The 26,924-nt window shown below is 39.0% G+C and overlaps 1 protein-coding gene across 1 annotated transcript in view; it reads left to right on the plus strand.

Annotated features, from left to right (window-relative positions):
• The window catches only part of FRY (furry homolog (Drosophila)), a 176,922-nt gene that overhangs the window by 15,639 nt on the left and 134,359 nt on the right, over positions 1-26,924 (plus strand). Inside the window, exon 2 of the mRNA XM_010572715.1 lies at positions 16,047-16,246. Within this exon, the coding sequence (XP_010571017.1) occupies positions 16,047-16,246 (200 nt within the window). The remainder of the gene's footprint in view (positions 1-16,046; positions 16,247-26,924) is intronic.

Raw genomic sequence — 26,924 nt, forward strand, 5'->3', positions numbered from 1 at the left:
AATGTAGGCATTCCCTTGCCCAAATACCTTTATTGTTTAATGTTACTTTTTATTACAATTTAATCTATCACACGATTTTTAGTAGTTGTCACTCATTGATTAACCAAGTGGCAACTATTGAGCTAGAGCCTTGCTTGCTGTTATATTTCTTCTCTAATTCAAAGCACATTGAATTCTTTCTTCAAATTTGTCAAACCTTGAACAAGCAGGACATGGGTAATCCTTACTGTTCTGGCCAGTAGCCAGAAAATGAGAGTGCTCTCCAAGAAGGTGGGAGATGAGAGTTCAGATCCCTGAGGTTTAATTAAGCATTTCACCCAAAGCTACCGCATTCTGGCTGAGTTCTTTAGCCATTAAGCTGTTACATAAAAAGCAGTTACAGCCAAACTGAAAAGGAGCGGAGCTGCTTTTCTGCTCTGCTTTGTACCTCTGAAGTGGCTCAACAATGTGAGGTCCATGTGGGGATGTATCTAAGGCGGTGTCGGGCCCAGGTTGGCTGTTGTGGATCCTGACCTGAGCTGCTGCCTGACTCACCTGATCACTTGGGTTAGTTTTCTGGTTTCTGTTCCACAGGCTGAGTTTAAGCACCCAACTTCTCAACTGACTTGAGCCCTTAGTGAAAATGTCTTGGAAATGCCAAGTCCCCACAATGGTGATGGTTGGCTGAGAATGTACTGAAAATTTCAGTGCCTCTTGCCATGTATATATGGAAAGAAATGTCAATGCTGGTGTTTAAATTCTTAATTTATTAACAACCTTATGTACCATTTCAGGTACTTGAGATTTGTGCTTCATATATTTTTGTACATGCTTTCTTACTGACAAAGCCGTTCATTATCATTGGGTTGCCATGGAGTACTGATCACACGGATCTGGGAATAATAACCCATTATGCTAATATAGCTTGTCATTGTGTTTGATGCGAAGTGATGTCCCATAACAACAACTGATGCTTGTAACTAATACAATTTATGGTAAGATCACAGTTTATGGAACAGCGTTGCCGAACATTGCCTACCCTTTTTTCTTTGAATTAGCTTTTTGATTCCATACCTTTTTACAAAACCATTTATGCGTTTTTTAGGTCAGTATTGTTCTGGTTTTAATTTCTTTCTACAGTTAGAATCAGGGTTTTCTAACAGAACAATTCTGGCCTGTTTGCTTAATGCTGGAAACGTGGTTTTCTTCTGACCTCTCCCGCCCCCTTGGAGCCTCACTTTGTGTTATAAAGTTCCCTCTGGGACAGAGGCAGGACACTACTGGATTTGGTGAACTTCTTAGGCGTCACAAGAGAAGAGTGAAGAAAATTATGTCCAGTAGTTGGAATACATAATTCTGTAATGCATACAGCTTTACCACAACCTTTCTTATACACCCGAGTATGAAACTGAATTTTATTTCAGACTGTGATACTATGCAAGGAACAGGCCTTGAATTGTTGTATTGATTCAGCTTTATTCTGTAGCAGATGGCCAGACATTTGTTAGTGATCTGTAACATGCACTAAGGTGTGGTTTTATCTTTTTCCAGATTCTCAGGTCAGTCCACCTTCCTGTGCATGTGAATATACTTTCAGTAATAGTATTTCAGCTGTGGTTCTTCTGTGCTCCTCATTCATTCAGACACTGGAATATGGCTTCCCTGAAGCATATCACTGCACCTTCAGAGAGCTTCACTTTTCTATACAAGCATTCTCTTAAGGCAAAGCACTGTTTTGTGTGGTTACCACTTTTACTTATAAGGCATATTTATAAATTATTCTGGCAATGTACTTTTTCTTTAAAATATTTGCTGCAAATTGAATCATCCCAATAAGTTGCTGCCATTTTCACGTTCTCCCGAGGTGTATTCTACAAAACAGCCCTTAAAATCAGCTTCTGTTTTGGCGAAGTGTGTTTGATGAGGAAACCATCATGGCAGGAAATTATTACATATATCACAAAGACACTCTGATCACACAAGTTATAGTTGTACCTGGATGTACAAGGAGAAACCGAGTACTTACAGGCATTCAGACTTCTGCTTCTTGATATTATCAAGATCAGAGATAGAATAATCCTTCTTAGAACATCTGTATCATACTTTTACCAATGAAAGATTGTTCTCAGCAATATGTTTTCTACTAATGTATTCAACGAGTCATAAATTACACAACCAGAAAAACCATTGTGTCATCCAATCTGTTCTCCTCATAGAGCAGGCTTTATGGCTTCTCTGAATTAATTTCTGTTTGAGCTAAAGCACATCTTAAAAAAAAATCTTAATTTAAAATTTCCACTAATGGAAGAATCAGCACCAGCCTTAATAGCATTCTGGCAGTTAATCTCCTTCCCTTTGTGTTTAACTTCTTTAATGCATTTGTCTAGTTTAAAATTCCAGACTGATGTTACTGAATGAAGAGCTGTCTATTAGCAAATTTCTGTTCCTCATATTCATGCTTAGCAGGCATGGAAGTCATCTCACCTAACTTTCAGGCATCCTCTGTGTTTATATTACATCTGACATAGTCAAGCCTGGCTTTCCTGATAGCCAGTGGAGAGAAATATGCACTTTCAGGGTGCAGTTGAGATGGGCTGCTTTAGATGTGTTTATTAGGAGGTAATGAATCACACTTTAGAAGTGCCTGAGTGCTTGTGTTGTCTAAAAAGGCATTTTGGGTTGAGTGGCTCCATGTAAATATGTTTTACAAATAGGTGCAATAGGTGCAAATTCCTGCCATTAGAGGATGTGATTAAATGACTGTGTAACTTTCTCATGGTCAAACTAACTTAAGCTTTAAGGCAAGTTTTCCAGTCATTACTTGTAGTTGCCTTTCCTGAATGTCCTCTAGTTCAGAGACACTGGCAGTGAAGCAGTAGAGCTTTCCTGCTTTTGCTTTTGTTTATCCTGCTTGAAAAGGCTCTCCATAGCTCTTCAGGTCACAAGAATAGCAGCCTGTTTTCGACACATTAGTCATCCTGGTCTCAGGCCTTTTTTCATAATCAGTGCTTCCCAGGAATAGAAAGCCTTATTCTGTCTGTATGGCATGCGTTCTTTGTCTCTGGCTATGCAATTCTCCATAGGTTAGAATTAATATCTCATATATTCTTTGCTTGCATTTAGTTTTCAAAATGCTATTCAAAGTAGAAAGACCTTTTTACTATTTCTTCTACCACTCTTAATTTGTGTTTTGTCTGTAAATGTTACAGAAAAGTTTTTCTTTTATGTCATTAACAGTAAGGATAAATAGTACAGGACCAAGAACTGGTCTCTCTACCTCCACTAGAAGAAGTACATTCATTAGGGTGTGATTCTTCCTTAACCCATGTTGAGAAGTATCTGTTACCTAGCTTTTGATCTATTTTTGTTGTGAACATTGATTTTTTTGGTTCTCATTTTACAGTTTGGTAAGATACCAATCCAATTGCCAAACAGAAATATAAGACTACACTTTTAACCTTGTTAACCAAATTTATAATCTCATAAAAAGATACAGTTTAATAAAATCTATTTTCCATAAACCAATGCTTATGGCATTGTATTACGATACTTTGGTTCTTTATTAATCAAATGCAGCCATTCCTGGATGAATTTCAGGCCAACTGTGTTGCAGTTGCATGGATTGTCCTTGCTGACACTTTAAGAAAACATGATACAACATCAGTTTTGTCCCAGTCCTCAGGAATACTGCATTTCCTTTTGAATATCCCATAAGAGGAATCTTTTTATTGTTTTCAGATGTAATTAGGCTCTTGAGTTTTTCTAAGGAATTACTCTGTTTTCTCAGTGTTTGAGCTGTTTATTTGGAAAATCCAGTGTTAACCTTAGGATTCTTTCTTTATTTTCATAACTAACTGATGAAGAGTTCATCTCTATAGGTGCCTGTCCCTCTCCAGATTTAATAACGTATTTCTGGCAGTCACCTACTCAAAACTTTTAGACATTTCAATATATGGAAGGAGTTTTCTGTCATGGTCCACTGACCAGCATGAGAGCAATGTCCTGTCTATGTTGTATTTGGTATTTGCAACTGGTCATGCAGAACGTCCCTTGGACAGCAGCTAAATTCCATGTGCTTCACTCATCTGTTCAAATGAAAATTTTTCAGTAGACAGCTGTAGTCAAGCCAGACTTTCAAAAACTTTCACTGAGCTCGTGTGGATGATAAAAGTCATTATCTTGTCCCTGCTGGTTTTGTATTTCAGAGTCACCACAAGTAATATTTATGTCTTGGAGTCTGAGTCTAGCAAAGCAGCAAACATTTACATTTGCATTTAGGTTTGTGGCTAAGAAACAAGGGAACTCTACTTTCAGAGAAAGCACTCTTAATGTAATGTTATTAAAGGGTTATTAGATACTACAGCATCATAATGGTCTGTGGCTAATAAAAGATGACATATCGTGTGTTGGGTTGTCTGTAAGCAAAGAGGCCAAATAGCGTTTAAGTTAATATAGAAGATAGACAATGTTGTGAGTGTGCTGCTGCAGCCAGTATTAAGTAATGACTATGATGATTCAATCAGACATAGACTAGGGGATTGACAATTATAATTATTAATCCAGATTTTGGCTGCAAAATTTTTTCTCTCATTTTAATTTGTATAGATGTTACTTTGTACACTCCGCTGTAGAGGGAAACATGAATGGATGTCTGACTTACTCTCATGTTAGTCTTTATTCACAGAAATCTATCCTGTGGTTTCATCACATAAAGCTTCACACAATTTTGTAAAGTCTTTTTGGTCTGCGAAGGTTTAGCTTGCCAGTTCACAGTGCCAGCTTGCGGCTTGGTTTACTCCTGGTATTGTGCCATTTTCCACCCACAGGAGCAAGGGTATGAATCCTAGCCAGCAGCAGCTGAAATGCACCACGATGCAGTTTAAACTGTACAAGATGTTCTTGAAGGAGTCTACAGACTTAAGAGTAAGAGTCATCTGTTATAACCTTGGATGCATATCTTTGATGTCAGTTCTCCTTCAGTAATCACTGACAGGGGATAGGCGCCTCTAGAAAGTGATTTATTCTACCTTAAGCTAAGAATCTAAGGAGGATATGATGAATCACCTAGAAATGTCAGTCTCTCTTCATTTACTCTACTCAGAGCCTAGATGGCTAGATTAAATTTGATATTTGGCCTGCAGGTGGCTAAATTTGAACCTTTCCCTAAAAGGCAGCCATAGAGTAGATCAGGTGCATCAGCAGATGAGGTCAAGGAAGCAACTACGATTTTAAAGATTTTTCTTCAATGCAGTACTACACTTTGAAACATAACTAAATATGACAGCATATTTATTATGGCATGAAATAAGCAAAACTCTTTAGGAAATCAGCTCTTAAGATATGGAACAGTATTAGGTCAGTTGGACTGTTCAGACCATGCAGTTTCAGAGGGGAATGAGCTACAGTCTGCTGCTTTTTGTGCATCAGTAATAAAATACTGCTTATGTTTGCACAAGCGCGTTACAACACACTTGGGTTTTCATTCACATGTGTACATTGCACAGAAGCCACATCATCCATAAATGATATGCCATTTTCATTCCAGTAAAACACATGAGTTTTTAACAGCATGAACCAACATTTGTCAGTGGTTTGGAAGAGCAAGTGTGGACAGACAACAAAAGTTCAGGGATGGTTCCAGTTCTAACGTCTGAGTTAGGCATTGAAATTGGAATAGGACTCAGATGCAAGCATTGAATGTCCTTCTACAGTAAAAAATAAAAAGTTTAATTATCTTTTTAAAATTCCATCTTATCCAGACTCTAAAGGTTTTACTGTAAAACATTTAAGGAGAAAAGGAAAAGTATACTCTCTCCAAGAGAAAATGTGTAGGGAAGGGAGATGCAGGTCACATCCTCCCTGTTTGCTGATCCCTCTTTTGGAAGTAACTATTCCTTCTCTTTTGGACTCTTTTAGCCTTGTGCTTCCTCGGCACTTTTCCAAGTTCCCTAAAAATAATTCTTCCGCTAACACCCATCAACCACAAAGCGACAGGAATATCTTCATCTCCCTGTCTCTGAAAAGGAAAGTAAGCCCAACAAAACATCTGTCTAAAAATCTTATAGGAAGCTATTTTCTGATCCAATGAAACCAAAGTGGAGGCTAGCTTTTTTCCCTAGTACATAAAAAAGTGTAAAAGAAGAGTATGAACATCTCTATATAAAATAAAATGCTTTTCAAGCTCTATTTGAGCCCAAAGAAATTCTGTCATAGTTTCAGAAATAAACCTTTTCTTTGTTTTAATGTTTTAAAAATCAGTTAATCTATTCACCTGAAAATGATTATCTGAATACATCTTTCCACCCTTATTTGGAGTTTTTACTTTTGGAATAACTGGAAAAGATAACAAAACTTTTGAAGTTATCTAGAAAAGATACCAAGATTTTGAAAGTATATTGTTAATCTCAAGTCAGCCTTCAAAGAGGCAGCGTGTCATTACCATGTAAAACACAGAAACTGAGAAGTATTTATATTTGATCTGGATCCCATTAGAAGCAACACAGATATTTCCTTTAGTGAGAAGTCAACCCCAAATGGAGCACTCAAATGGCAAGTGAAAATTGTTTTGAGATTGTCCACAAGTTTGCCCATGTCATTTAGCTTTTTCAGTCTTTAATCTCATAATAAACCAAGCAAATTCTAAAATTGGTGCAGCTAAAAATCTTTAAGTTACGTGCCTAGATTCCCACATATCTTCAGCGCAGTGGTATATGTAAACAAGAAAATAACGATCTAGAGGAAAAGGGGCAGAAAAATAAATGGTGAGCAAAGAGAATGGAGGGAGAATTGCTTTCCTGCCTCACTCAGATGTCTTGCAAGGATCTAAGAACCTAGTGAACGTTGTTAAGCTGCTCAACCCCTGACCTTCAACTTCGGAGAAGGAGAGAGGGAAAGTCTACATCTTATGGGATCATACTTACTAGAAGCTTTGCCAAGTCAATGAAAAGGACTTGAGAAAGTGGATGGACTTATGTGACAGGATTTCCTGTTTGTTTGTTTGTTTTGGCAGTCATCATTCCTGAGTCCCCTGCATATGGAGACACGGTCTCTTGCGAGAGAAGAAAACGCGTTCCACCCACTGCTTTCCTCTACAGGGTCTCATGTCAATTACCCCTGTCTTGCACAGAATTGCAGTGCACGTCTGAGGATTACAAAGCTTAACACCTACCTGCCAGCAGCTGGGATGTGAGGGCCGGAAGGTTGCTTGTGGCTAATAAAGCCAAACCAACGGTTTTAACCTTTCCGAGGTACCCGGCTGAACAATATCCTTAGCTTCAAAGCTAACAGGCACTTCACCACATCCATCTCACATTAAGACCTGTCAATGTGTGTAAGGACTGTTCTAATGTTTTCCTGAGCTTGGGCAAAGACACCTGTATTAAACTGGTTATTTCCTAATGGGGTTCATCTCAGAAGATGGCTGCTTCATAAGTGGAAGCATGAGTGGAATGAGCATTTGAGTTCTTTGTAGTCATGCAGAGAAAAGCATCCCCCACAAGTGGTAGTTTAGCATCCATCAGGCTTACTAAGTGGCCATATACTTATTTTTGTGGATGATGCATTTTGTTTCTATCCTGCAGAGGACTGGATTCATTGTTAAGAAATGACCGCGTTGGGGACTTGTTCAGAGGCTCTGTTCTGCAAATCATTGTCCACCCCTGGATTCAGGGGAGGACAGAATACAAGGACACTACAAGGAGTTTGCCTTATGTCCTGAAATGTTCGGTCTCACTGAGGATACCATATGGTCTGTTTTAGGCCTGCTGGTTTATAACACCCCTGAAGATACTGAAAATAAATTGAAGAATGGCATGAGTGTGCACATGCACACACACACACAAAGTTCAAGCCTCCTTTTTCTTGGCTAGAGTAGTTGCGTTGGCCAAAGCTTACACTTTATTGGCAACTCTGCCACTTCTTAGTGGATGCACTGATTAATTTGTCTCCTGTTTTCTGGCTTTGCTGTTCCTTGTGTTCACACAGAATTTATACTCCCTTATTGTGGTAAAAGGAATAGAAAATTTGGAGAAGGATTGCCCAACCAAGTCTACAGGGGTTGGAACTGTCTTCTGTAGTTCAGCAAGTATTCTGAAGAGAGTGGAATAAGTATATCTAAACCTGGCAGTGGCATTTTTTCACGAAGTCTTCAGCCAGAAACAATTTAAAATGTTGGTCTTATCTCAGTTAAATCTGTGACCAAGTCCTGGAGTGCCTTTATCACTGAAGAGATCTCCTTCCTTTCTCTTCCCCATGCCATTTTACACAAATGACTCTCCCAAGGCGTGTCTCTTTAAAGAAACAGAGGAATCTGAAATTTATAAATTAGCCTTATCTCCCTTACAGTTTCAGCATAATCAAGTAGTCTGGGAATATCCATTTGGCAGAGCTTCGGTCATCTCTCACCACCTTTTTGGAAATCCTCCCAAATCTGTTATTCCCTTCAGACTTGTTTTCAGAATGACCTGTTTTGCACCAGAATCTTGAATTGTTTTTATACTTTTCACTGCTGACCTCACAGCCTCTTGCATTTTGTCTTCTAGACTAGATAGTATTTCCTCAGCATAGGGTTTTATGTGCTATGCCCAGACTTTTGTTTTGCATGGAATTGTTGGGTTTTATCTTTGCTCCACTGCAGACCATCTATCTAATTGGTCAACCAAAGTAACTCTTCCTGAAAAATCCTGTATTTGGATTAAATAAATAGGCTTTTGAAAGACAGGATGAGTTGGGATAGTTTTATGTCATGTTATTGTGTCAAGACAAATGCACAGAACAACTAGTGTCTTCTCCCAGCAATTGCTTGAACAATAGTTTTAGACAGAGTCTTCAGAGTCTGGAATTTTAAAATACAAGCTCCCTGAAATTTCTAATGTGTCTAGTTTTAGAAACAACTTTGTTCTACTAAGAGGGAAAATACGTTTGAGCTTTTTGCCATATAGGCTCTCTTATATGTTCTCATTGTCCGTGTGTGCCTGTATCTACTGTTTGTGTCTACATACTGCTGCCAGTGAGTGAATTTTTCACTGCAAAGAATTCGCTCACCTGCAGGTGAGCCTTCACAGGGAATCGATTTCATGCAATATGAATATTTGCCTATGCGTTTTGTTTACTGCTTATTTTACATTTTTTATTAAAATAGAGGAAGCTTTGCAGCAGTACATTCAGTTAAGTGTAGTATCAAAGCTCCACTCTGCCTGAGACATACATATGCAAAAGGTTATTACAGCTCTTTCCATCCCTAGGAGAATGCGTGCCAGCCTCGCTACAGTTGGAAGTGTAAATGGTTTCCAGCACTAGAGAAGGAAAGCTGTGTCTGCAATGCTGTTGCTTATGGCAGATTCATACAGCAGCTTTTATCTGGACCTTAAAAATTGCTATAGGCCATACAGTCAGGTTTTCTTACATTTATTTTAGTAATTAGCTTAAATTATATCTAGCTAAGCATGCAGTTGAGAAAAGGGGAGAAGTATCTTAAAAAGGGTATATTTACTCCCTGGTTTATCAACTCTTTTAATAAGAAGTGTAAAATAAGCACTAAACAAAACACATAGGCAAATATTCATATTGCATGAAATTGATTCCCTGTGAAGAGTAAGGCCAACCACCAGTACCACCACAACTTACAATTTTACTTTCCAAGTGGTCTGGATATGGGACTCAGATATGCACTGAATTCTTCCTGGTCTTTCATTTTTTACTGTAAATCCTCCTAAGAGAGAATCAGAAACACAGACAGATCAGACATTAGTAGCATCAATTGTTTGTTGTAAAGTCCTGTACTTTAAATAAATTTATTTCCTATCATATATATTTCAAGTCATTAATATTATGGGGTTTTGGTTAAGTTTATGCCTTTATGGTTATTTTTTGTTGAAACATGCAAATGAATTATGAAAATAATGCTTACATTAAAATAGTGCTACTACTGCATCTTACTAATATGCTGGAATAACATTTTCCTTGGGAATCTTACAGTTTCTTTCACCAAGATAAAAACGGATCTGCTAGACTTCTAGTTTGTTTCTTTCAGCAAAAGTTTCCTTTGGATTTTATTCTCTTTGTCTATCAAGCTCAAACTAATTGGGAATGTTCTCCTTCAAAGGGTGAAAAAGCCACCTTTTGGTAACCTTGGCACACATACTGTATCCTTGGAAATTAAATTCTTCATGCTTTATTTAATAATGTGTTTTCTTTTTAATATTATAATTACAGTTTTAAAACAAAGCAAATTTTCTTAAGAGTTATTTCAGCAGAAGTATAATTATCCTTAAGGATATGTGGTTTCTCACTGACTCTTGGCATGGGAAAAGAAGAGATACTGCATTGGCTTTATCGCAAGGAATTTAAACTGTATGTACTTTTGGCCAAAAGACCTTAGTTACAAAACAAACTCCATCCTGTGTTGTCTCTGTGCTTCGCCTTTCTATACTAATTGCTTTCAGCTTGGATTGTATGGTAATACGTGTGTTTGATAGGCATGGTTTGTTTATGTCGAACTCCATTATCCTGTCTCATGTTCTTGGAGTGCCTGAAGTAGTTTCGCTAATCTGTCAGCATAGTATGTACTTGTGGATAAATATAGACATGCAGCCACTCCGTGAGCGGTCATCATCATATGCTGAAGCTAAAAATTACCCCTTTGGTTATGGAAAGGCTGATCTGATCCGGAGGCCTGCTCTAGCTCACACATTGTAGGTCTTCAGCACTTGTCTATTAACAAACAAAACCAAAAAACTAAAAGAAATGTCTGCCTCAATGCTGAAAAATTCAGAGTGAAGTATGAAACAGGATTATGAAACAACTAATTTCCTTTTCGATTTTAGTTAGAAAAGGATTCTAACTTTTCTAACTGAAGGAGTGGAACATTTCAGGTATTCACAAGCTCATGGATATTACAGTAGCATGTTGGAGAAAATCCAGTGTGATCGGCTTTATAAAGGGGCTCGGTAGGTATGAAAATACTACAAATACATGTTTTGGTTTGTGTTATTAGTTTGTTCGTTGTTGCTGATGTGTAAATTTGACACGGTTAACTAAAAAACCACAACCTCTGTTTCTTCTGATTAAAGATACTGAATATTCAGTAACTGGGTTGGGCTGAAGCTGTATCCAGTGTAGCACAGACTTTCGGCTTGTCCATTATGATAGTTCTGTTGTTTTGCTTCATCTTAGAGCTTTAAGAAAAAAACCTGTAATGTAAGTCATAGCAGAGTCTCTCTTATGATAATTTCATTTTGTACTCATCCCCATTATCAGCTTAGTGAGCATATGTGTGTGTGTGCGCGCGCGTGTGTTAAAACTACTGTGCTTTTTTACAACTATTTCTCTGGTTAGGGAAATGATCAATACAGAAAAAAAATTAGCAGTGATTTTAGTTCAGTAGTCCTTTCTGTGGCAACAGTATATGGTTGTAGTGACAACCATATGTGATATTGCATTGCTACTTCTGTATTTACTCCTTGGTTTTAATTTTTTAAAAACACATAACATTGAGAAAATCTTATGGTTATAGCCTGAACTAAATGAAAATATTCTGTAGGAAAAAAGCATCATTTAAAATACAGTTTATTGCAGATACAGTAGGAAAAAAGGGAACATGTCCTGGAAACAAGAAAATGGGTTGTTTGGGAGAAGTAGCCCTCAGACAGAATTTCACCCCCAAATGGTACAGACATCTTATAGTTGGTCAAGCATAGTTAACCTTTTTTACAGATTTTCCTAGGATAGCAGCTTTAAATATGTATACCACTTTCTAAAATTGACCTATAGATTCTCTGCTATTGCAGGACCCTCAGGCATCAGGGTTACCGTGGTCTCCTGCATGTGCATCATCATTCATTCTCCTTGGGAACCAGCTACTTTTCTCTAGGAGAAGGGTTTAGTTTAATGCAGTACTTGTGTGGTGACCAGTACCCTGCAATATGTTAGGAGTTGACACTAAAAGTTTCAGTGGTCCATTCTGGTACTTCTCTTTGTCGAATTTCATTATTTTGAAATCAGGTAGAAAAACCTTAATTTGTCAATGAAATGAATATTTAGAATTGAGTATAACCCCTTCCTCCCACCCCCACCACATATCTTCTGCATAAGCCCATACAAACTATATGTTGTGATTTCTCAGGTAAAAATCACGCCTTTTATTTAATGGGGCAGTGTTTCACTGGCATAGATGGCAAAAACGGACACATCCTTTTTATTGCTGTTTTTAAGGCCCACATTGTAATGTGTCAGCATAAAAGGGACCAATCATGGATGTCTATGATGCAGCTATTTCTTAAATTTTAGTCCTTGATTTCCAGTTTTGTGTCTCAGAGGCATTTATTTTTTTTTTCTGAGCTTTGTAGGGCTCTCAGTCTAGGAAGAAAACATATTCTGTTAAAGCTCATATGTCATCAGAATAGATGTCAGTGATAGTCTAGGGCCAGATTTTTGCAATGTAAATATCAAGCATATGCAAATGCTTGAGATAATGGAGCTGAAAAGAGGCATGAGAAAGCCAAATGTGTATATAATAGTTCATGACCAACTCATGATCAACTCCGAAGCCTCACACTGTTGGCAATGCTAATTTCCACACTGAAGATGCTTAAATGGAGTCAGCAGCTACAAAATGATCTTTTCAAAATTTGAACTAAATCAGTGTCATATGTCAGTCATTTCTGTAACTGCTGTAATTGCTGTAGCAATGATAGGTGTTAACCCCCAGGATATCCTTTTTCTTTCCTTTGGGGGAAAGGCTGTACAGTCCTTATTTCAGAGAAGAGCTAGAATAAAAATTTCTGGTGCACTGACAAATCTCACAAATAATTGCATTTCTCTATTACAGTGTGCAAATAATTGATTTTTCAGTTAGATGTCTGGAAAAAAAATTAGATCAGCTTGTGTCAGAAACCTAACAGCATCGTTGTTAAAAGGCTTCCTACTAACACTGACTAGGTGGATTTAAATTCCAGTCTCAAAATCCTGGCTGAGTGCCACGACGATTGAAGATAAGGGTGGCAGCTCCCAGGTAGTGTGACGGGGGTTTCTTAAACCGAATTTTGTAAGGATGCAAGGCGTGCATGCTCTCACACTCTGCCTTCCTTCCCCCCATCCCTCCTGCGTGTCCCTTCGTAGTGAATTTTGAACTCAGTAGCCAGTTTAAGCCAAAAGCGCTGGAGGAACAGAAGGCAAGTTCGCATTTGATGAGATTCCTACGGATTCCTTCCAGAGGGAGCCTGGGATGGTTGCGTTAGCCAGAGAGCGGCGGGCGGCGCAGCCCGGGTGTGTTTTCCTTGGCAGAGGCTGGCTGGCGGGCAGCCTGCCTGCCCAGCCCCGGGCACGGAGCTCCGGAGGGAGCTTGGGAACGACTCGGGGGGAGCTTGGGATGGTGGCAGAGGGAGGACAGGGCTTTTATGGCACAAAGGACACAAATCCTTCAGCAAATCGGTTTCACTGCTCATTAAAAAAACCCCCACATTTTTCCTAACTGAGCGCTTGGCGATCCAGCCGATTTCAGGGATACGTGCGAGCCGGTCAAAACCAAGCATTTGGCAAATATGTTAGTGATTGTGAAAATACTGTCTGACTCCTTCCTCAAGCTATTTGTGGAGAAATTTCCATTACCTAGTATATTCGATAGTCTGTATAAATTTGCATCTGATCCTTTGCATCCCACTGTCTTCATGCTTAAGCTTTAGGAGAGCCTAGGTGATGACAGGAGAGCAGTAGCACTTACACTCTTCTCTGGTGGCTCTTTTTCATTACTTTGAAGTAGATTATTATTCAGAACAACATTGTATTTTTAGAAACAGTTTTGAATAATATAAATGTAGAACTGTTCTATACACTTTGTTTTATGCAAAGAGTCATAATGCCAGCAAGACTCCGTGATAATGCTTTTGCCCTCAAAAATCAAGTGAAACTTTGCAGGAAACAAATCTAGCAGGAAACATCTGCTGGAGTGGAAGAAGTGGTGCTGCTGTGCTAAAGAGTGATGGCATACCTTGTCAGTCAGGGGAGTGACTTTCAAAGTGAAATATTGCTGTGTTACACTTGCGGAATAATAGCCGCGTGAACAAAAGCATTTCTATCTTGCGTTTTAGTCATATAGTGAACTTCTAAACTTTGATTTCTCTAAAGGAAAACATGTTCTCTTTTCTCCAGTGTGTCTTTTTTATTTCTCAATGCATGATTTGGCGTCTGATTCTGCCACATTTTGAATACTCTCAAACAAGAATGTAGTCTTTGGGATTTAGTTTTTTCAGTTTTTTGCAGCAATGAAGTGTTAAAGTAGGAAAGATCTAAAGTCTCATTTATTCCTAAAACAAGCTCATGTAATTAATAATTGACAATTACTTTCAGTAGTAGGTGCAATTCTGTTCCTCAGAAGGAAAGGCTAAAGGCATTAGATGTGCACCATCCATCATTGTAGTTAATTTTTCTTTCTTTCTTTCTGTCTTTCTTTCTGTCTTTCTTTCCTTACAACTTGGATGCAACATACAATGTAACACTCTGGAATGCAATACTATGGGGAAAGGCTATAATGGTGTTAGTTCACAATATTTCCCGCAGTTTGTATTGCATTAAAGCACCTCTGTCCCAATCATCAACAGCGCTCACGGGTGTTACGACACTTCTGTTGCATTCAGAGTGGTTGATGGCTGGTCTTCCCAGTGTTAACTTCATTACCTACTTTTGAAGTCTCTGGCAAAGCTAACAGAGGGTGTTACCAGTACCTGCCTGAAGACCAGACATGACTGCTGTTGCCAGTAAGAGCTAAGCCTGAGGATTGTGGTTTGGAAATTTTATGCATAGAATGGTAATATTTGAATTAATGAGGTTTTGTTTCATAGTACTTCAATTTATTTTTCCTTCAGTTTCCCAGAAAAACAGTAAGTAGAGCTAAGCTTAGTACATAGTATCTTGACACTGGTTATGGGGAATTCACAGAATCATGAGGTAATTTGGATTGGAAGGGATCTCAGGAGGATGATTAGTCCAACAGCTGCTCACCCACTAGAGAGGTTTCTCAGGGCCTTGCCCAGTCAAGTTTCGAGTATCTCCAGGAGTGGAATTTCTGCTATCTCTGTGGGCAACCTGTACCAGTGTTTGATCACCCCCTCACAGTGGAAATTTTTTCCATATATCTAATTGGAATTTTCCACATTCCAACTAGTGTCTGTTGCCTCTCGTCCTGTCACCACACTCAAAGAAGAGTCTGGCTCCATCTTTGCAATACTCCATCAGGTAGCTGAGGACTGTAATAAGATGTCCCCGTAGCCTTCTCTTCTTAAGGTTGAACCAGTCCAGCACTCTCAGCCTGTACTCACGTAGCAAGCACGTAAGTGCCTGACCATCTTCGTGGTCCTCCCTTGGCCTTATTCCAGGATAGCAATGTCATTCTTGTGTGGGGGAGCCCCAAACTGGACACAGTACTCCAGATGTGATCTCACAAGTGCCAAATGGGACTGTAGGGTTTGGTACTTTCAGGAAAGCTAATACAGAATGAACATTTTTTGGCCATGGAAAAAATTCCATGTCTGACTCTTCCTATAAGATTTATACTGGTGAAATATCATTGTTTTTAAAGGAGTCATTCTTGATTGACCTCAGTATAAATGAGAGGAAAATCAGGCCCTTTACAACTCACTTTAGTGAAAAGATCAGACTCCTGACTTTTGCAAGGATAGGTCAGTTTGAATAGCAATAAAATAAATTTGTTATGTGACAACTGAGTTACAGGTCTCGCCTGCAAGGCAAAGGACAAGAAATGAGGATATTATTCAAACTGTTAGCTGTCAGCAAGTCTTACCATGTAAAAAAAGAGGATTGAGCGAGCACTGTGTAGTAAACATGACTCGATTGTAAGAGACAAGATTTCATCTTTGATTTCTTCTTCCAGTCTGGATTATGTACATGTTACCTATAACTATACCATGGAAACTGTATTTATGTGTTTTGTATTTCTTCGATTATCGACTAGTCTCCAGTTCTGCTTTGACAGTATAGTGGGCCATTGGGGTGCTCTGGAAAAGTTAAGACATGTTGAATTACCCAAACGTAAATGTGTCTTTTCTACATTTCAGCTTCTCCAGTTGGTAACGGATACATCAAGCCACCTGTCCCACCTGTTTCTGGTACACAGAGAGAAAAAGGACCTCCAGCCATGTTGCCTATCAATGTTGACCCAGACAGTAAACCAGGCGAATATGTCCTGAAGAGCTTGTTTGTTAACTTTACTACTCAGGCTGAACGCAAGATTCGCATCATCATGGCAGAACCTCTTGTGAGTAAAAAGAAACTCTAAGTATATATGTACTTTGCTTTGAATTTATTTTTAAATAAGGCTTGCTTGCCATGCAATGCAGAATATTTTCCTTGTAATCTGCGTTGGAGTTTGATAGTGTTTCCCAAACTGTAAGATATGCTACTATGGCAATTAGAAGGTTGTGGGAGAGGACAGAGGTATGCAAGATATGCCAAAGGGGTGACATGAAAAGGAACAACTATTTTATTTCTGTTTGCAATATGGGCACCTGTTAATATTATTGAGAGGCAGAAGGGGTGTCAGCCAGCAGAGATTTTACAGCTGGGAGAGCGGTCACTTGAGGCAAAATAGATTAGAAAATGCTGACATATGATAAAAACAGTATTTCTGAATATTACCGGTTTTCAGCTAAAACATGAAAATTAATAGCACTGCTGGTTCCTATTTTAGTTCTGACAGTAGTAGATTTCATAACCTAACAAAGTGCTATAGCACCTATTTTCTGGATATGAAAAAGCATGCAGCATTTGAAAAAGGAGCTACATTACAAGGTCTTGCACAGTCAGTGAGAGAGCCAACTTATATTTTAGGCAAATGTAACATGCAAGGATGTCTGTTGCAAATTGTCTTACGTAACTGAACTTCTGGGATTCTGCTATTTTGATTTGAGACTACATTTTAAATACATTCTTGTTATTTTGATTAGGGAGGAATAGTTCTGTAACCTATATTTTAGTTCTGACAAGGTGAAAATAAAACACCAGAAGTAACAAGGAACCTGTATTTCTGAGCTGTAAGGGAATTCTTATAAAATCTTATCACATTTTTGTTATAAAGTACAGTATAGAATACTTAGTTCTGTTCCCCATTTTCAGGTCTGGATATTCTGAACAGTAAAATTAAGATTGTCTTGATTCTGATGGCATTGGTTTGGCTTTATGTCTTGATTTAGATTCAGAAGCATTTGACGCTTGGAAAGTTTTTCCAGACTTTCCTCTGAAACATTAGGTAGATGCAAGATGACAGAAATATCTTACATAATTCAGAAATGACACAAAAAAAGCTACAGGAAGGAATATTTTGACAAAGATCCAGTTTTTTCCCCTCCAAATCACAAAAAGTAGAATAAACTGACAGTCATAGCACAGGTCCTTTAAAAAAAAAATGCCAGCAGCTATTTATTACCATCCAGTCTTCGTGTGACGCACAGTGAACATCTTTACAATTTTAAGACACAACGTGTTGTAAAATTACTTGACAAGATCGGGGAAACAACAACAAGACCAGCATTGAGAACATAATTTCCTCACAGGACGTCTGTTACTCTTAAACACTAACCTCTGCATTTTCATGCAATATTTCAGAAATAGATATGAACCAATGGCCCTCATTTATTCCCATTTCACCTTGTGTTAAGATGATTTTGAGTTGCTGTGTGTTGTTATTTTTGTCACTTTTTGAAACTATTAATATCTGAATGTTGATCTTACCTTATTCCAGAGGTTGTTCGGTAAAATTTTATTTGGTAATTTCAACGTAGAATGTAAAAATATGAAAAGAGACTGCAATGTCACCTTCTTCCTATCAACATTTCAGAACGTATTTCTTACAGGGGTCTAACTGTGAGACACTAACAATAATTCAATGACATACTCACATCTTATTAATACTAATAGGACTTACAAGTCATGGCATGCTGCTGTTTGAGGGTGACTGTGACAAATGTGTAAGCAGGATTTTGTAGACATTCAGGCAAAGTGATCTTGAAATAATTAGGTTGTACTGAAAGAAGTGACAAGGGAAAATGGCAAAAATTATTCTGGAGTAATGGCTAAGAATTTTAAGTCTCCATTTTTGTGGGGTAGCTGTTGGATGTTTGGCAGCTTTGTTCCCACATTTCTACTCTACTGACTAGAGCTGTGACCTGGAAGTCCCAGGGATTTGCGAGACAAAGATTATAAATTGATGGTGCAGAGCCACCCTTTGGCCTTTTTTTCACAATAGGTAGTCAAATGGTGAGCTCTTTGAAGATTCTGTTCTAATTAAACTCAAACGTACTTCAAAGAAAATCAAACTTGCAAAGTACTCTAACACCGAGATGTTTCTAGTTTGAATTCTCTAAGTCATTACAAGATATGACAGTTTAATTTTATAATGAGTGATGAATACTTAAGATATCTTTTAGAGAAGCTAAAATGATCTGTTTATAATATAATTGCTTTTTCCTCTTTTATCACTAAGTCTAGCTCACATTCAAGCTCTGAAGTTACTATGGGATTAAATTAAAGACTTACTGATACATTTTTTACCTATGTATTTCTTTTCATACACACATTTTGCCTCCTTATCCTTTCTGATTATCATTACTGTCGTTCTTATGAATTTTTCTGTTTCTTTGGGTTCCATATGCCTGTTTGATATATCCATTTCTTTTTTTTGTGATGTACACAGAGCCCAACTGTGAATCACAGTGTTCCGACAACTATAGTGGAAAACCAGGTTTGTGTCCCACCATCAGTTGCAGATGCTAGCAAGGCATGAAAACTTTTTGCTGTTTTTTAGGGCAGCAGTGAAGGGCACAGCACTGCCCCTCTCCTGCAGCCCCATGAAATCTCAGCTGGGATAGCAAGATTCCAGTGGCAGAGAAAGCACAGGGCAATGTCACCTACTCCTCCTACTGCCTTGGCTGTCAGCCGAGTATGATTTGACATTTTGGTTAGTGGATCTGGCAGTGATCATCATAAAAAACGCACTCCCCAGTTAATATGTTTTATAGGCATGAATCTAATGTTGACAATCCACTGCTAAGTCTTTAACGAGTTAGAATGGAAACCTTTTGTTTCCAGGTGTGGGTTTTGTTTTTTTTTTTTACTTTGTCTGAAGAATATTTTATTTGGAATTTCAGGTCAATTTTTTCAGCTTTTTAGTGTCTCTGAAAATTAACAAACATTTCAATAATTACATTAAGTTCACAATTATGTGGCTAATTTTTAATGATTAAACTACTGTACCCAGATTGTCAAGTTATATTAATCCAAATTAAAGGTATTTGACGGCAGAATTAATTAAAAGGGATTTTCCAGTTTATAAAATTAAATTCACATAAATGAAATGTAAATAATTTCTTCTTGATAAACCCTTAATAATTTCCTGCTTCTTTTCTGTCCATAATTGTTCTCCTTTATAGTGAATATTAAGAATTTTTCCTGCAGACCTTTTTTCACAGCTGATTGCATTCATATTTAATTTTTATCAATTTATATTGTAAATCTTCTCTGCCTTGCTTCACTTGCAAACACAATTTGATATTTTATTACTGCTGATTTTTTTTCAAGCAGCGGTGACCTTAAAATGAAGCTAGAATGAGGAAGCCAGGGAAATATTTTTGCCAGTTCAAATGATAAAATGCGTTTACGAATCTTAACACTGTAAGGAAAAAACCCTGAAAGTAGTTTCCTTTTTAGGACTGTTGATTATCACGTAGGGTAATAATTCATCCTGTGCATACTGATCAGGCTAATCTTTAAATACGGCTTTTAGCAGTACTTACACACAGCTGTAGACATTGATAAAACATAGTGAGCTACAGGCGTTGACAGTGGTTAATGGTTAATTTAGCTGTTGGTAAACTTTCATTATGCTTTTCTCCTGCAAGCATCTTCTTTTACTGTGCTGAATACTGAACTCAAGAACAGAATTTACTCATTATAGGATTAGGACTATAAGCATATTCATGTAGTCTGCCTATAACTTTCTCCTTTTATTAGGTAGGTTATATCTCGCTATTGGAAAAAAACTGAAAGCAGTGATGTGGCTGATACTTGTGTATTTATTACTTCCATTTCATTAGAAGCTCAAAGACATTAAAATATAGACGTATTTCAAAACAGGGCTGGTGATAACAGCGAAGCAGGTGGTTAGGAAGATCGAAAGGGCAAGAATAATGCAAGTTTATTTTTGCAAAGACCGACCAACCAACATGTATAGTTGCACTGCTGTCCGACTAGCTTTAATCCAGACTTCACTTTCTCTAGGCAAGAGAAGAAATATCCTAAGGACAGACTTGGAAGAAAAGGAAGTAGAAGGTTTTTTGGTTTCTGAGGACTGGGCTGTGGTAACTAGAAAGATTTATGTAGGCTATAATAATACCAAGCAGTTTTATTCCACAGTTGTAATGTAGAATTTTCTGTTTTACATGGAATAAAATTCAGCTGCATCACATGAGGAATGACTCCTTTGTTGTCATCTATAATGAGACACATTAGCATTGGACATTTTTTATATTTGAACCTCCACATGAATAGTTTGGCATACACAGGGACTTTGGATCCCTGTTTATTGACAGTGCACAGACAGGAGTTACTGTAAGAAACAACTAATTTCATGGAAAAGAGGAAAGGCATACCGCCTTGCTCTGTTCTAACTATCCCCTCAGTATGTATATGCCCAGATAAATTGAAAAGAAGACAGCTTTATCTGAATAACTTTATGCAAGTATATATTGAAAATGCTGTTCTTTTTTCCCATACAAAAAGTATCCTCCCTAGGACCTTCCTCTATAAATGCTACACACATGCCAGATTCCCATTGTCATCTGTCCCTGTCCACCTCTACATGACTCAATGATTATGTCACTCATCATTAATATAATTCTTTTATTCCAGTAGTGTTTGTGGTAGGCAAAATTCTGTAAAGCATGTGGGCAGTCCATCCCAACCCTAAGGAGCTCATAGTTCATAATATCATAACTCTGTATCTAACGTATTATAACTCTTTATTTCTACTGTACTCTTTATTTAGTATTTAAATGATATAAATAAATATTAGTAGATTAGTTCTTTTAGATCCAATTGTCACAAATAATGTGTAGGACATTTCGAATAATTACCCATTCTTTCTGTAATTGTCTCTGAAGTACTTAAGATGCTTCTTTATGAAATTCTACCTCACTTTATTATACCGTGCTGAGGACTGTCCTCTCACCTGTTCATAAGAAAGTGAAACCATCCCCACACCATCTTTAACTACTTGCTATGTAACCTGAATATACTATCCTCTTATTATATGGAGCCCTACAGATGGGTTACAGTGGATGCATTCAGTGGCTTGTTGAATGGGCAGATCTCTGTCTGTCAGTCATAGGACAGTCCGCAGGACCGAGGACAGTCATTCTGCTCAGGAGAACGCCCATCTCCTAGTGCTCCCAGCAAACAGCAGCTCAGCGGAGTTTCTTTCCTGCAGGTCATTGACTGGATCCCAGGTCCGTTTTTTAGACTAACAGTTGGTCTCATTATTTTATTCAACTCCTAGCCATATCTAAGGACTTAGTTGATTTCTGTGTGGATTGTCCCCTTGGTTCTGTTTCTTTTTACTCAGACTTTCCAGCAGCTAACTTCTCTGTTTCAAGAAATCAGTTATTAACGCAGAACAGTGGTCTCAGTCATCACTCTTCCCTCCTTCACTAATCAACTTCTGTTGGAAGTTCACTGGCTCTCCAAGTACAGCCCAGTCCACAAAACCCAGCTCTGCCAGTGATAATGAAGCCCAAGCTGGGCCAGATCAGCTTATTCTTTCCCCCAGCAGAGAGAGGCAGCTAAGCCTGGGAGATATCGTCCATGAAATAAGCAAGCTCTACTCATGTACCCAAAGAATGTGAAGGCAGAAAAATGTACAATCAAACAATCAAGCTTCTGTACTGAAGATGGAGAGCATCAAATATAGCAAAGACAATTCTGATGGGGTAAAGAGCCTTCACTTGCCCTTCCACTCATGGCCTCAGAAATAACATCCCCCTCTAGTTATCTCAGTACATATATCTCAGGCTGAAACCTGTAGCAGAAGCCAAGCACTGAACAGTGTAGAGCAGTAGTCCTTCCCGGGTGGCTAATCTTGAACCTCAGGATAGTTATCTTCCTCAAAGACCTAGAAAGGTTTGTGTGATTGAAGCAGTGGCCAAGGATGAGATATCTCCTGTGTAGTTCAGGGGGACATATCGGAGGATTGAAACCAGGAGTTGAGGGAAAGAGTGTGAAAGACACAGTTGGAAAAAGAGTTAGAGACCAATGTAGGGTTTCAGAAATAATGATGGCGAGCACAGGAGGATAGAGACAAGATGCAGCGTGGGTCAGAAATTCAGCTTCCATATGAGATTGAGGGGAAAAGTTCATGCCATTTTAGCAAGCAGGGAAGGAAAAGGACACATTTTTCATAGCCATTGGCACAGACATTTGCAGCTACAAACAGGTCCATAGAAACACTCATATATTTCAGAGCCAGGCAATGTCAACAGGAGCTTTCTTAGTGATCTCGGTTTGCAGAGCTGGGCGTGTGGGCAGAATGCTGTTTGAGGCTTCAGATCTCATTCTGGTAGCAAAACTCTCCACTGTCCCTGAGCCTCACTACTGCATGGATATAGTTGGAGGATAGTCAATGGCGCATATGATGGTTCAAATCGCTAAGAGGATTTAATGTTGGAAGGTAGATTCAATCCAAGGTCACCGAGGCTGTCACACTATGTCACGTGTTGGCGGATGCCTGCAAATACAGCAGAGAACCTACCACGTGTCCCTAATCACATTTTTGTGTCATTTAAGGATATTGGTTATTACCACTATCCAGAAAATGAAAGTCATACTACAGTCATCTCAGGCAAGTCTTATCACTGGTCTGTCATCATGAAGGACAGAAAGAAAATGAAGTGTATGCTTTGGTAGCATTCTTGCCAGATAAGTAGCAATTAATTAAAGAGATATCTTTCCATATTTTTGCAACAGCTTCATTCTTTGCATGCTTTCAGAGTCATGTTTGAAGTCAGTGAGGTAGTGTTTCATCAGGATTGCTCTGTTCTAAAATTTAAATTTATGTGCTCTTTTCTGGGCCTGAGTCTGGCATGGTACAGTTGCCCTGGTTTCAGCTGGGGTAGAGTTAGTTTTCTTTCTAGTAGCTGGTATAGTGTTATGTTTTGGATTCGGTATGAGAAGAATGTTGATAACACACTGATGTTTTCAGTTGTTGCTAAGTAGTGTTTAGTCTAAAGTCAAGGATTTTTCAGCTTCTCATGTGCAGCCAGCAAGAAGGCTGGAGGGGCACAAGAAGCTGGGAGGGGACACAGCCAGGACAGCTGACCCAAACTGGCCAAAGGGGTATTCCATACCATGTGACGTCAAGTCCAGTATATAAACTGGGGGAGTTGGCCTGGGGGGGGGCAGATCGCTGCTAGGGAACTAACTGGACATCGGTCAGTGAGTGGTGAGCAATTGCATTGTGCATCGGTTGTTTTGTATATTCCAATCCTTTTATTATTACTGTCATTTTATTATTGTTATTGTTATCATTATTAGTTTCTTCCTTTCTGTTCTATTTAAATGTTCTTATCTCAACCCACGAGTTTTACCTTTTTCCCTCTGATTCTCTCCCCCAACGCACCAGGTGAGGGGGAAGTGAGTGAGCAGCTACGTGGTACTTAATTGCTGGCTGGGGTTAAACTATGACAACATTTACACATCAGACAGCTTGAGTTATGCCATATTTGACTCTGCATATCTGGTGGCATGACAAATATGAGAAAAACTTAAATACTTCACGTAGCTACCTTCCCAATTTGGAAATCCACCCAATAAGGTCTTGTTTCCTTGGCTGGGCATGCAGTACAGGTGGAAGCTAAGGCTTTTATGGCCGTCGTACTTGCAGCAAAAGAGCAGTGAAGGCTAACGTTAGCTCTGGAAGGGCATCCTGGTATCCTCCTCGAAATCTGTCAGATCGGTACCAGTAATGGGGAGGAAAAGGCTTCAGATCAAGTCACCTGGCGACATGTCTGTTATGCTACAGTTATAACCTTTGAGATAAACACATAGCCAAGAAAGCCCAAAATAAAGGAATTTTAAAGAAAACTACTGACCATCATCAGAATTTCTCAAGTTCACTTACAAAATATGCCTTTCCTCATCTATTGATCTGTTCTATGAAAACAGATGCATAGCTGATGACAGTAAGTAGCTACCTGACGTTAGAGCAGCAGTGGCTGCGGCACATCAGACCATTACCGAGGTCGGTATCTGTTGTTTATTACCCCCTCCGGCTATTTTAAGCTTAAGAGAAATATGGTTCCTGTTTGCAGAGCTCTCAGCTGTGCCTGGAGCAACCCTGCAATTACAACTCTAAATTTATTCAAATCAGCTGATAAGGCCTTCCTACAGCTTTGATGAAATTAGGTCACATTACTCTGAATGGGTAACCAGCGGTCAGGGCCCTGAGGGCACTAATAAGCTTTAATGGCCTCGGCAGAGCCTTGCCCACCCCTGCCCACAGCCCCCAGGGCAGTTAGTCCCTGCCACCCCAACACCACAGCAGGACTGGTCTCCAGCTCCCCAGAGCCCTGCCAGGTCTTGGCCCACCCCACAGAGATGCCTGCTGTCTTACGGGGACCCTCAGCCGCTGCGGCCAGCCCTGCCGAGTCCTGACACCAGCAAAGCCACGTAAGTGCTTCAGCAGCTCGCCCGCCGTAACCGAAGCACGTCCTGCTTAGAGCTTTCCATGGAGATTAAGATATCGGGGAAAGCGTGGGATCACGGGCAGTTCCATATCAGAAACAACTGCAAGTGTCTCCCTCTCGTACAGCCATGCCTCAGTACTGGGTAGCTGGTAGGATATCTGTCCTGCCTGGTCATGGGTATTCTGGATGTCTGCATCCAGACAGGCGTTCTGCATTTTACTCTGCTGTACCTTTTATCAGAGGTCTGGTGCTAATCCTGTATTTTCATTCCCAAGGGTTGCAAATGTGGGAAACCTGCCCACCCTTCCCGACCTTCCTGGTTTTATAGCATTTTACCAGTTCCATGTAAATATCCTAAAAGAAGGGACCTCATCCACTGCTTGGAAGACGGAGGTCCCCTAAATCCTCATAGCATTGCTCTCGCCGTGGGCAGGAGTTCGCCTGAAGGCAAGGACAGTGCTCTCGCAATAACTCGGAGAACGTGGTGAGCTCAAGAGGGAAGCTGCACATCCCTCGTTCTCTGCAAGAAAAAAAGCTTCCTGCATTTGTCTCCCATGTCCTTCTTGCACAGAAGAAACAACTTTGCTCATCATAAATCAGTTGGTGTAAAACTCTTTGCATATAGGGTCGAAGTGTCAGTTAACTTCTCTGTTTAGGAAGAAAGCTGTAACCAAACGAGCAGGGTACACCAAGGTCAGGGAAGAGCATCCTCTGAGCCTCTTCGCCAGCTCTCAGAAGGAACGTCAGAGATAGAAAGGAGGGAACAGTGCTGTTCAAGTTACACGCTTGACTGTAGTGACTTTGTCTCTTCAGTCTAATTTACCACTGGATCTTTCAGTGTTTCTATTTCACAGAAGTCTGCTGTCACAAAATCCTTCTCTTCATAGAAGGGATTATTATATGCATACCTCTGAATTTGTTTGTTGTTTTTTTTAAATACATATATTGGCTGATGAAGAGTGTCTAGCTGAACCACCTTGGTAAACAGCTGAAACAGGGCTTGGCATAGCAGTTTCACGCAAAGGTCTTAACATGGATGCGAAAGTCCAGATCTCCATAGTCTGTTGTTCTTAGAACGCTAAAAATAAGTTACATACAAATCACTGTATCAAATGCTTTTTCAGAGCATCATGTTTATTCCAGTTGCACAGGCTCTTAGATGAAAGATCTTGGACTCTCATACTGCATCTCATGACACTACTCTTGACTGAAGCCTTATACAAAGTATCATTAATTATTAGAGTATGACTCCAGAAAGCCTTCTTCCTGGCTTCATGTTGAGAGTAAGGTAGAAATAGTGTTTTTATGGAGTATAGCTTGCTCTGGGTGTCTGTATTTTGAGCATGTTCTTGTTCCTATTATGGAGAAGCATTTTTATGAAAATGCGTTGTAATGGATCTCAGCACAAACAACAGAAGAAGAAATCTGTATTTACTTCAATAGTTTTTGAGAAGTAAATCCTATATATCTTGCTCACCTTGAAGAAAATGCATCATATAAGCAAAAAAATCCTCTTTTTTTTGTGTCTTGCTGCAGTCAGGCTTTGCAATGTAATAGCCATGTTGTGTTCCAACTCCACAACAGTTTATTACTGCTGCTTCCTATAACAGGCCTTTCTAATTTCATTAATACTGGACTTGGGACTACTAATAAACTCAATCCTGTACCTGAAATTCAATTAGCACTGTCTTAGTTAATCCATTATATTAACTTTATAGGCCTTCCCCAAGCTGTACATCATGGTCCTTTGTGAATTTTCATCATAAGTAAGGATGTCACTAAAAACTTAATATATTCTCTGCCCCAGCAAATTAGGTTCCAATTAACAAAATTTTATCTTCTTACAATGGAATTTTTAAAGTCAGAATCAGTCAGTCTACTAACACATGTCTATGAAGGAATTATGGTGTCAACTGTAAGTGTCCACACTTAGTTTCTAGATGCCCTTTTTAAATTTATCAAACTTATAGGTTGTAAAATTCACCTCTTCTTCTGTACACTGTTGTACTGGGGTAATTAAAATCAGGGAAAACCAAGGAAAGTATTATGATACTAGCACAGACCTTAAAACTTGCATGCATTCAAACAGGATTTTGGTGTGTTCATTAAGTTACAATTTTAAAAAGGCATTCCTGTTAACACAAAACTCTGAAAATAAACAGCCAATAGAATTTCCTTTCTTGCTTGTGCTAGAGTCTAGCTCAA

Source organism: Haliaeetus leucocephalus, unplaced genomic scaffold (assembly GCF_000737465.1).
Source record: "Haliaeetus leucocephalus isolate CR32 unplaced genomic scaffold, Haliaeetus_leucocephalus-4.0 Scaffold351, whole genome shotgun sequence".
Taxonomy (NCBI): Eukaryota; Metazoa; Chordata; class Aves; order Accipitriformes; family Accipitridae; genus Haliaeetus; species Haliaeetus leucocephalus.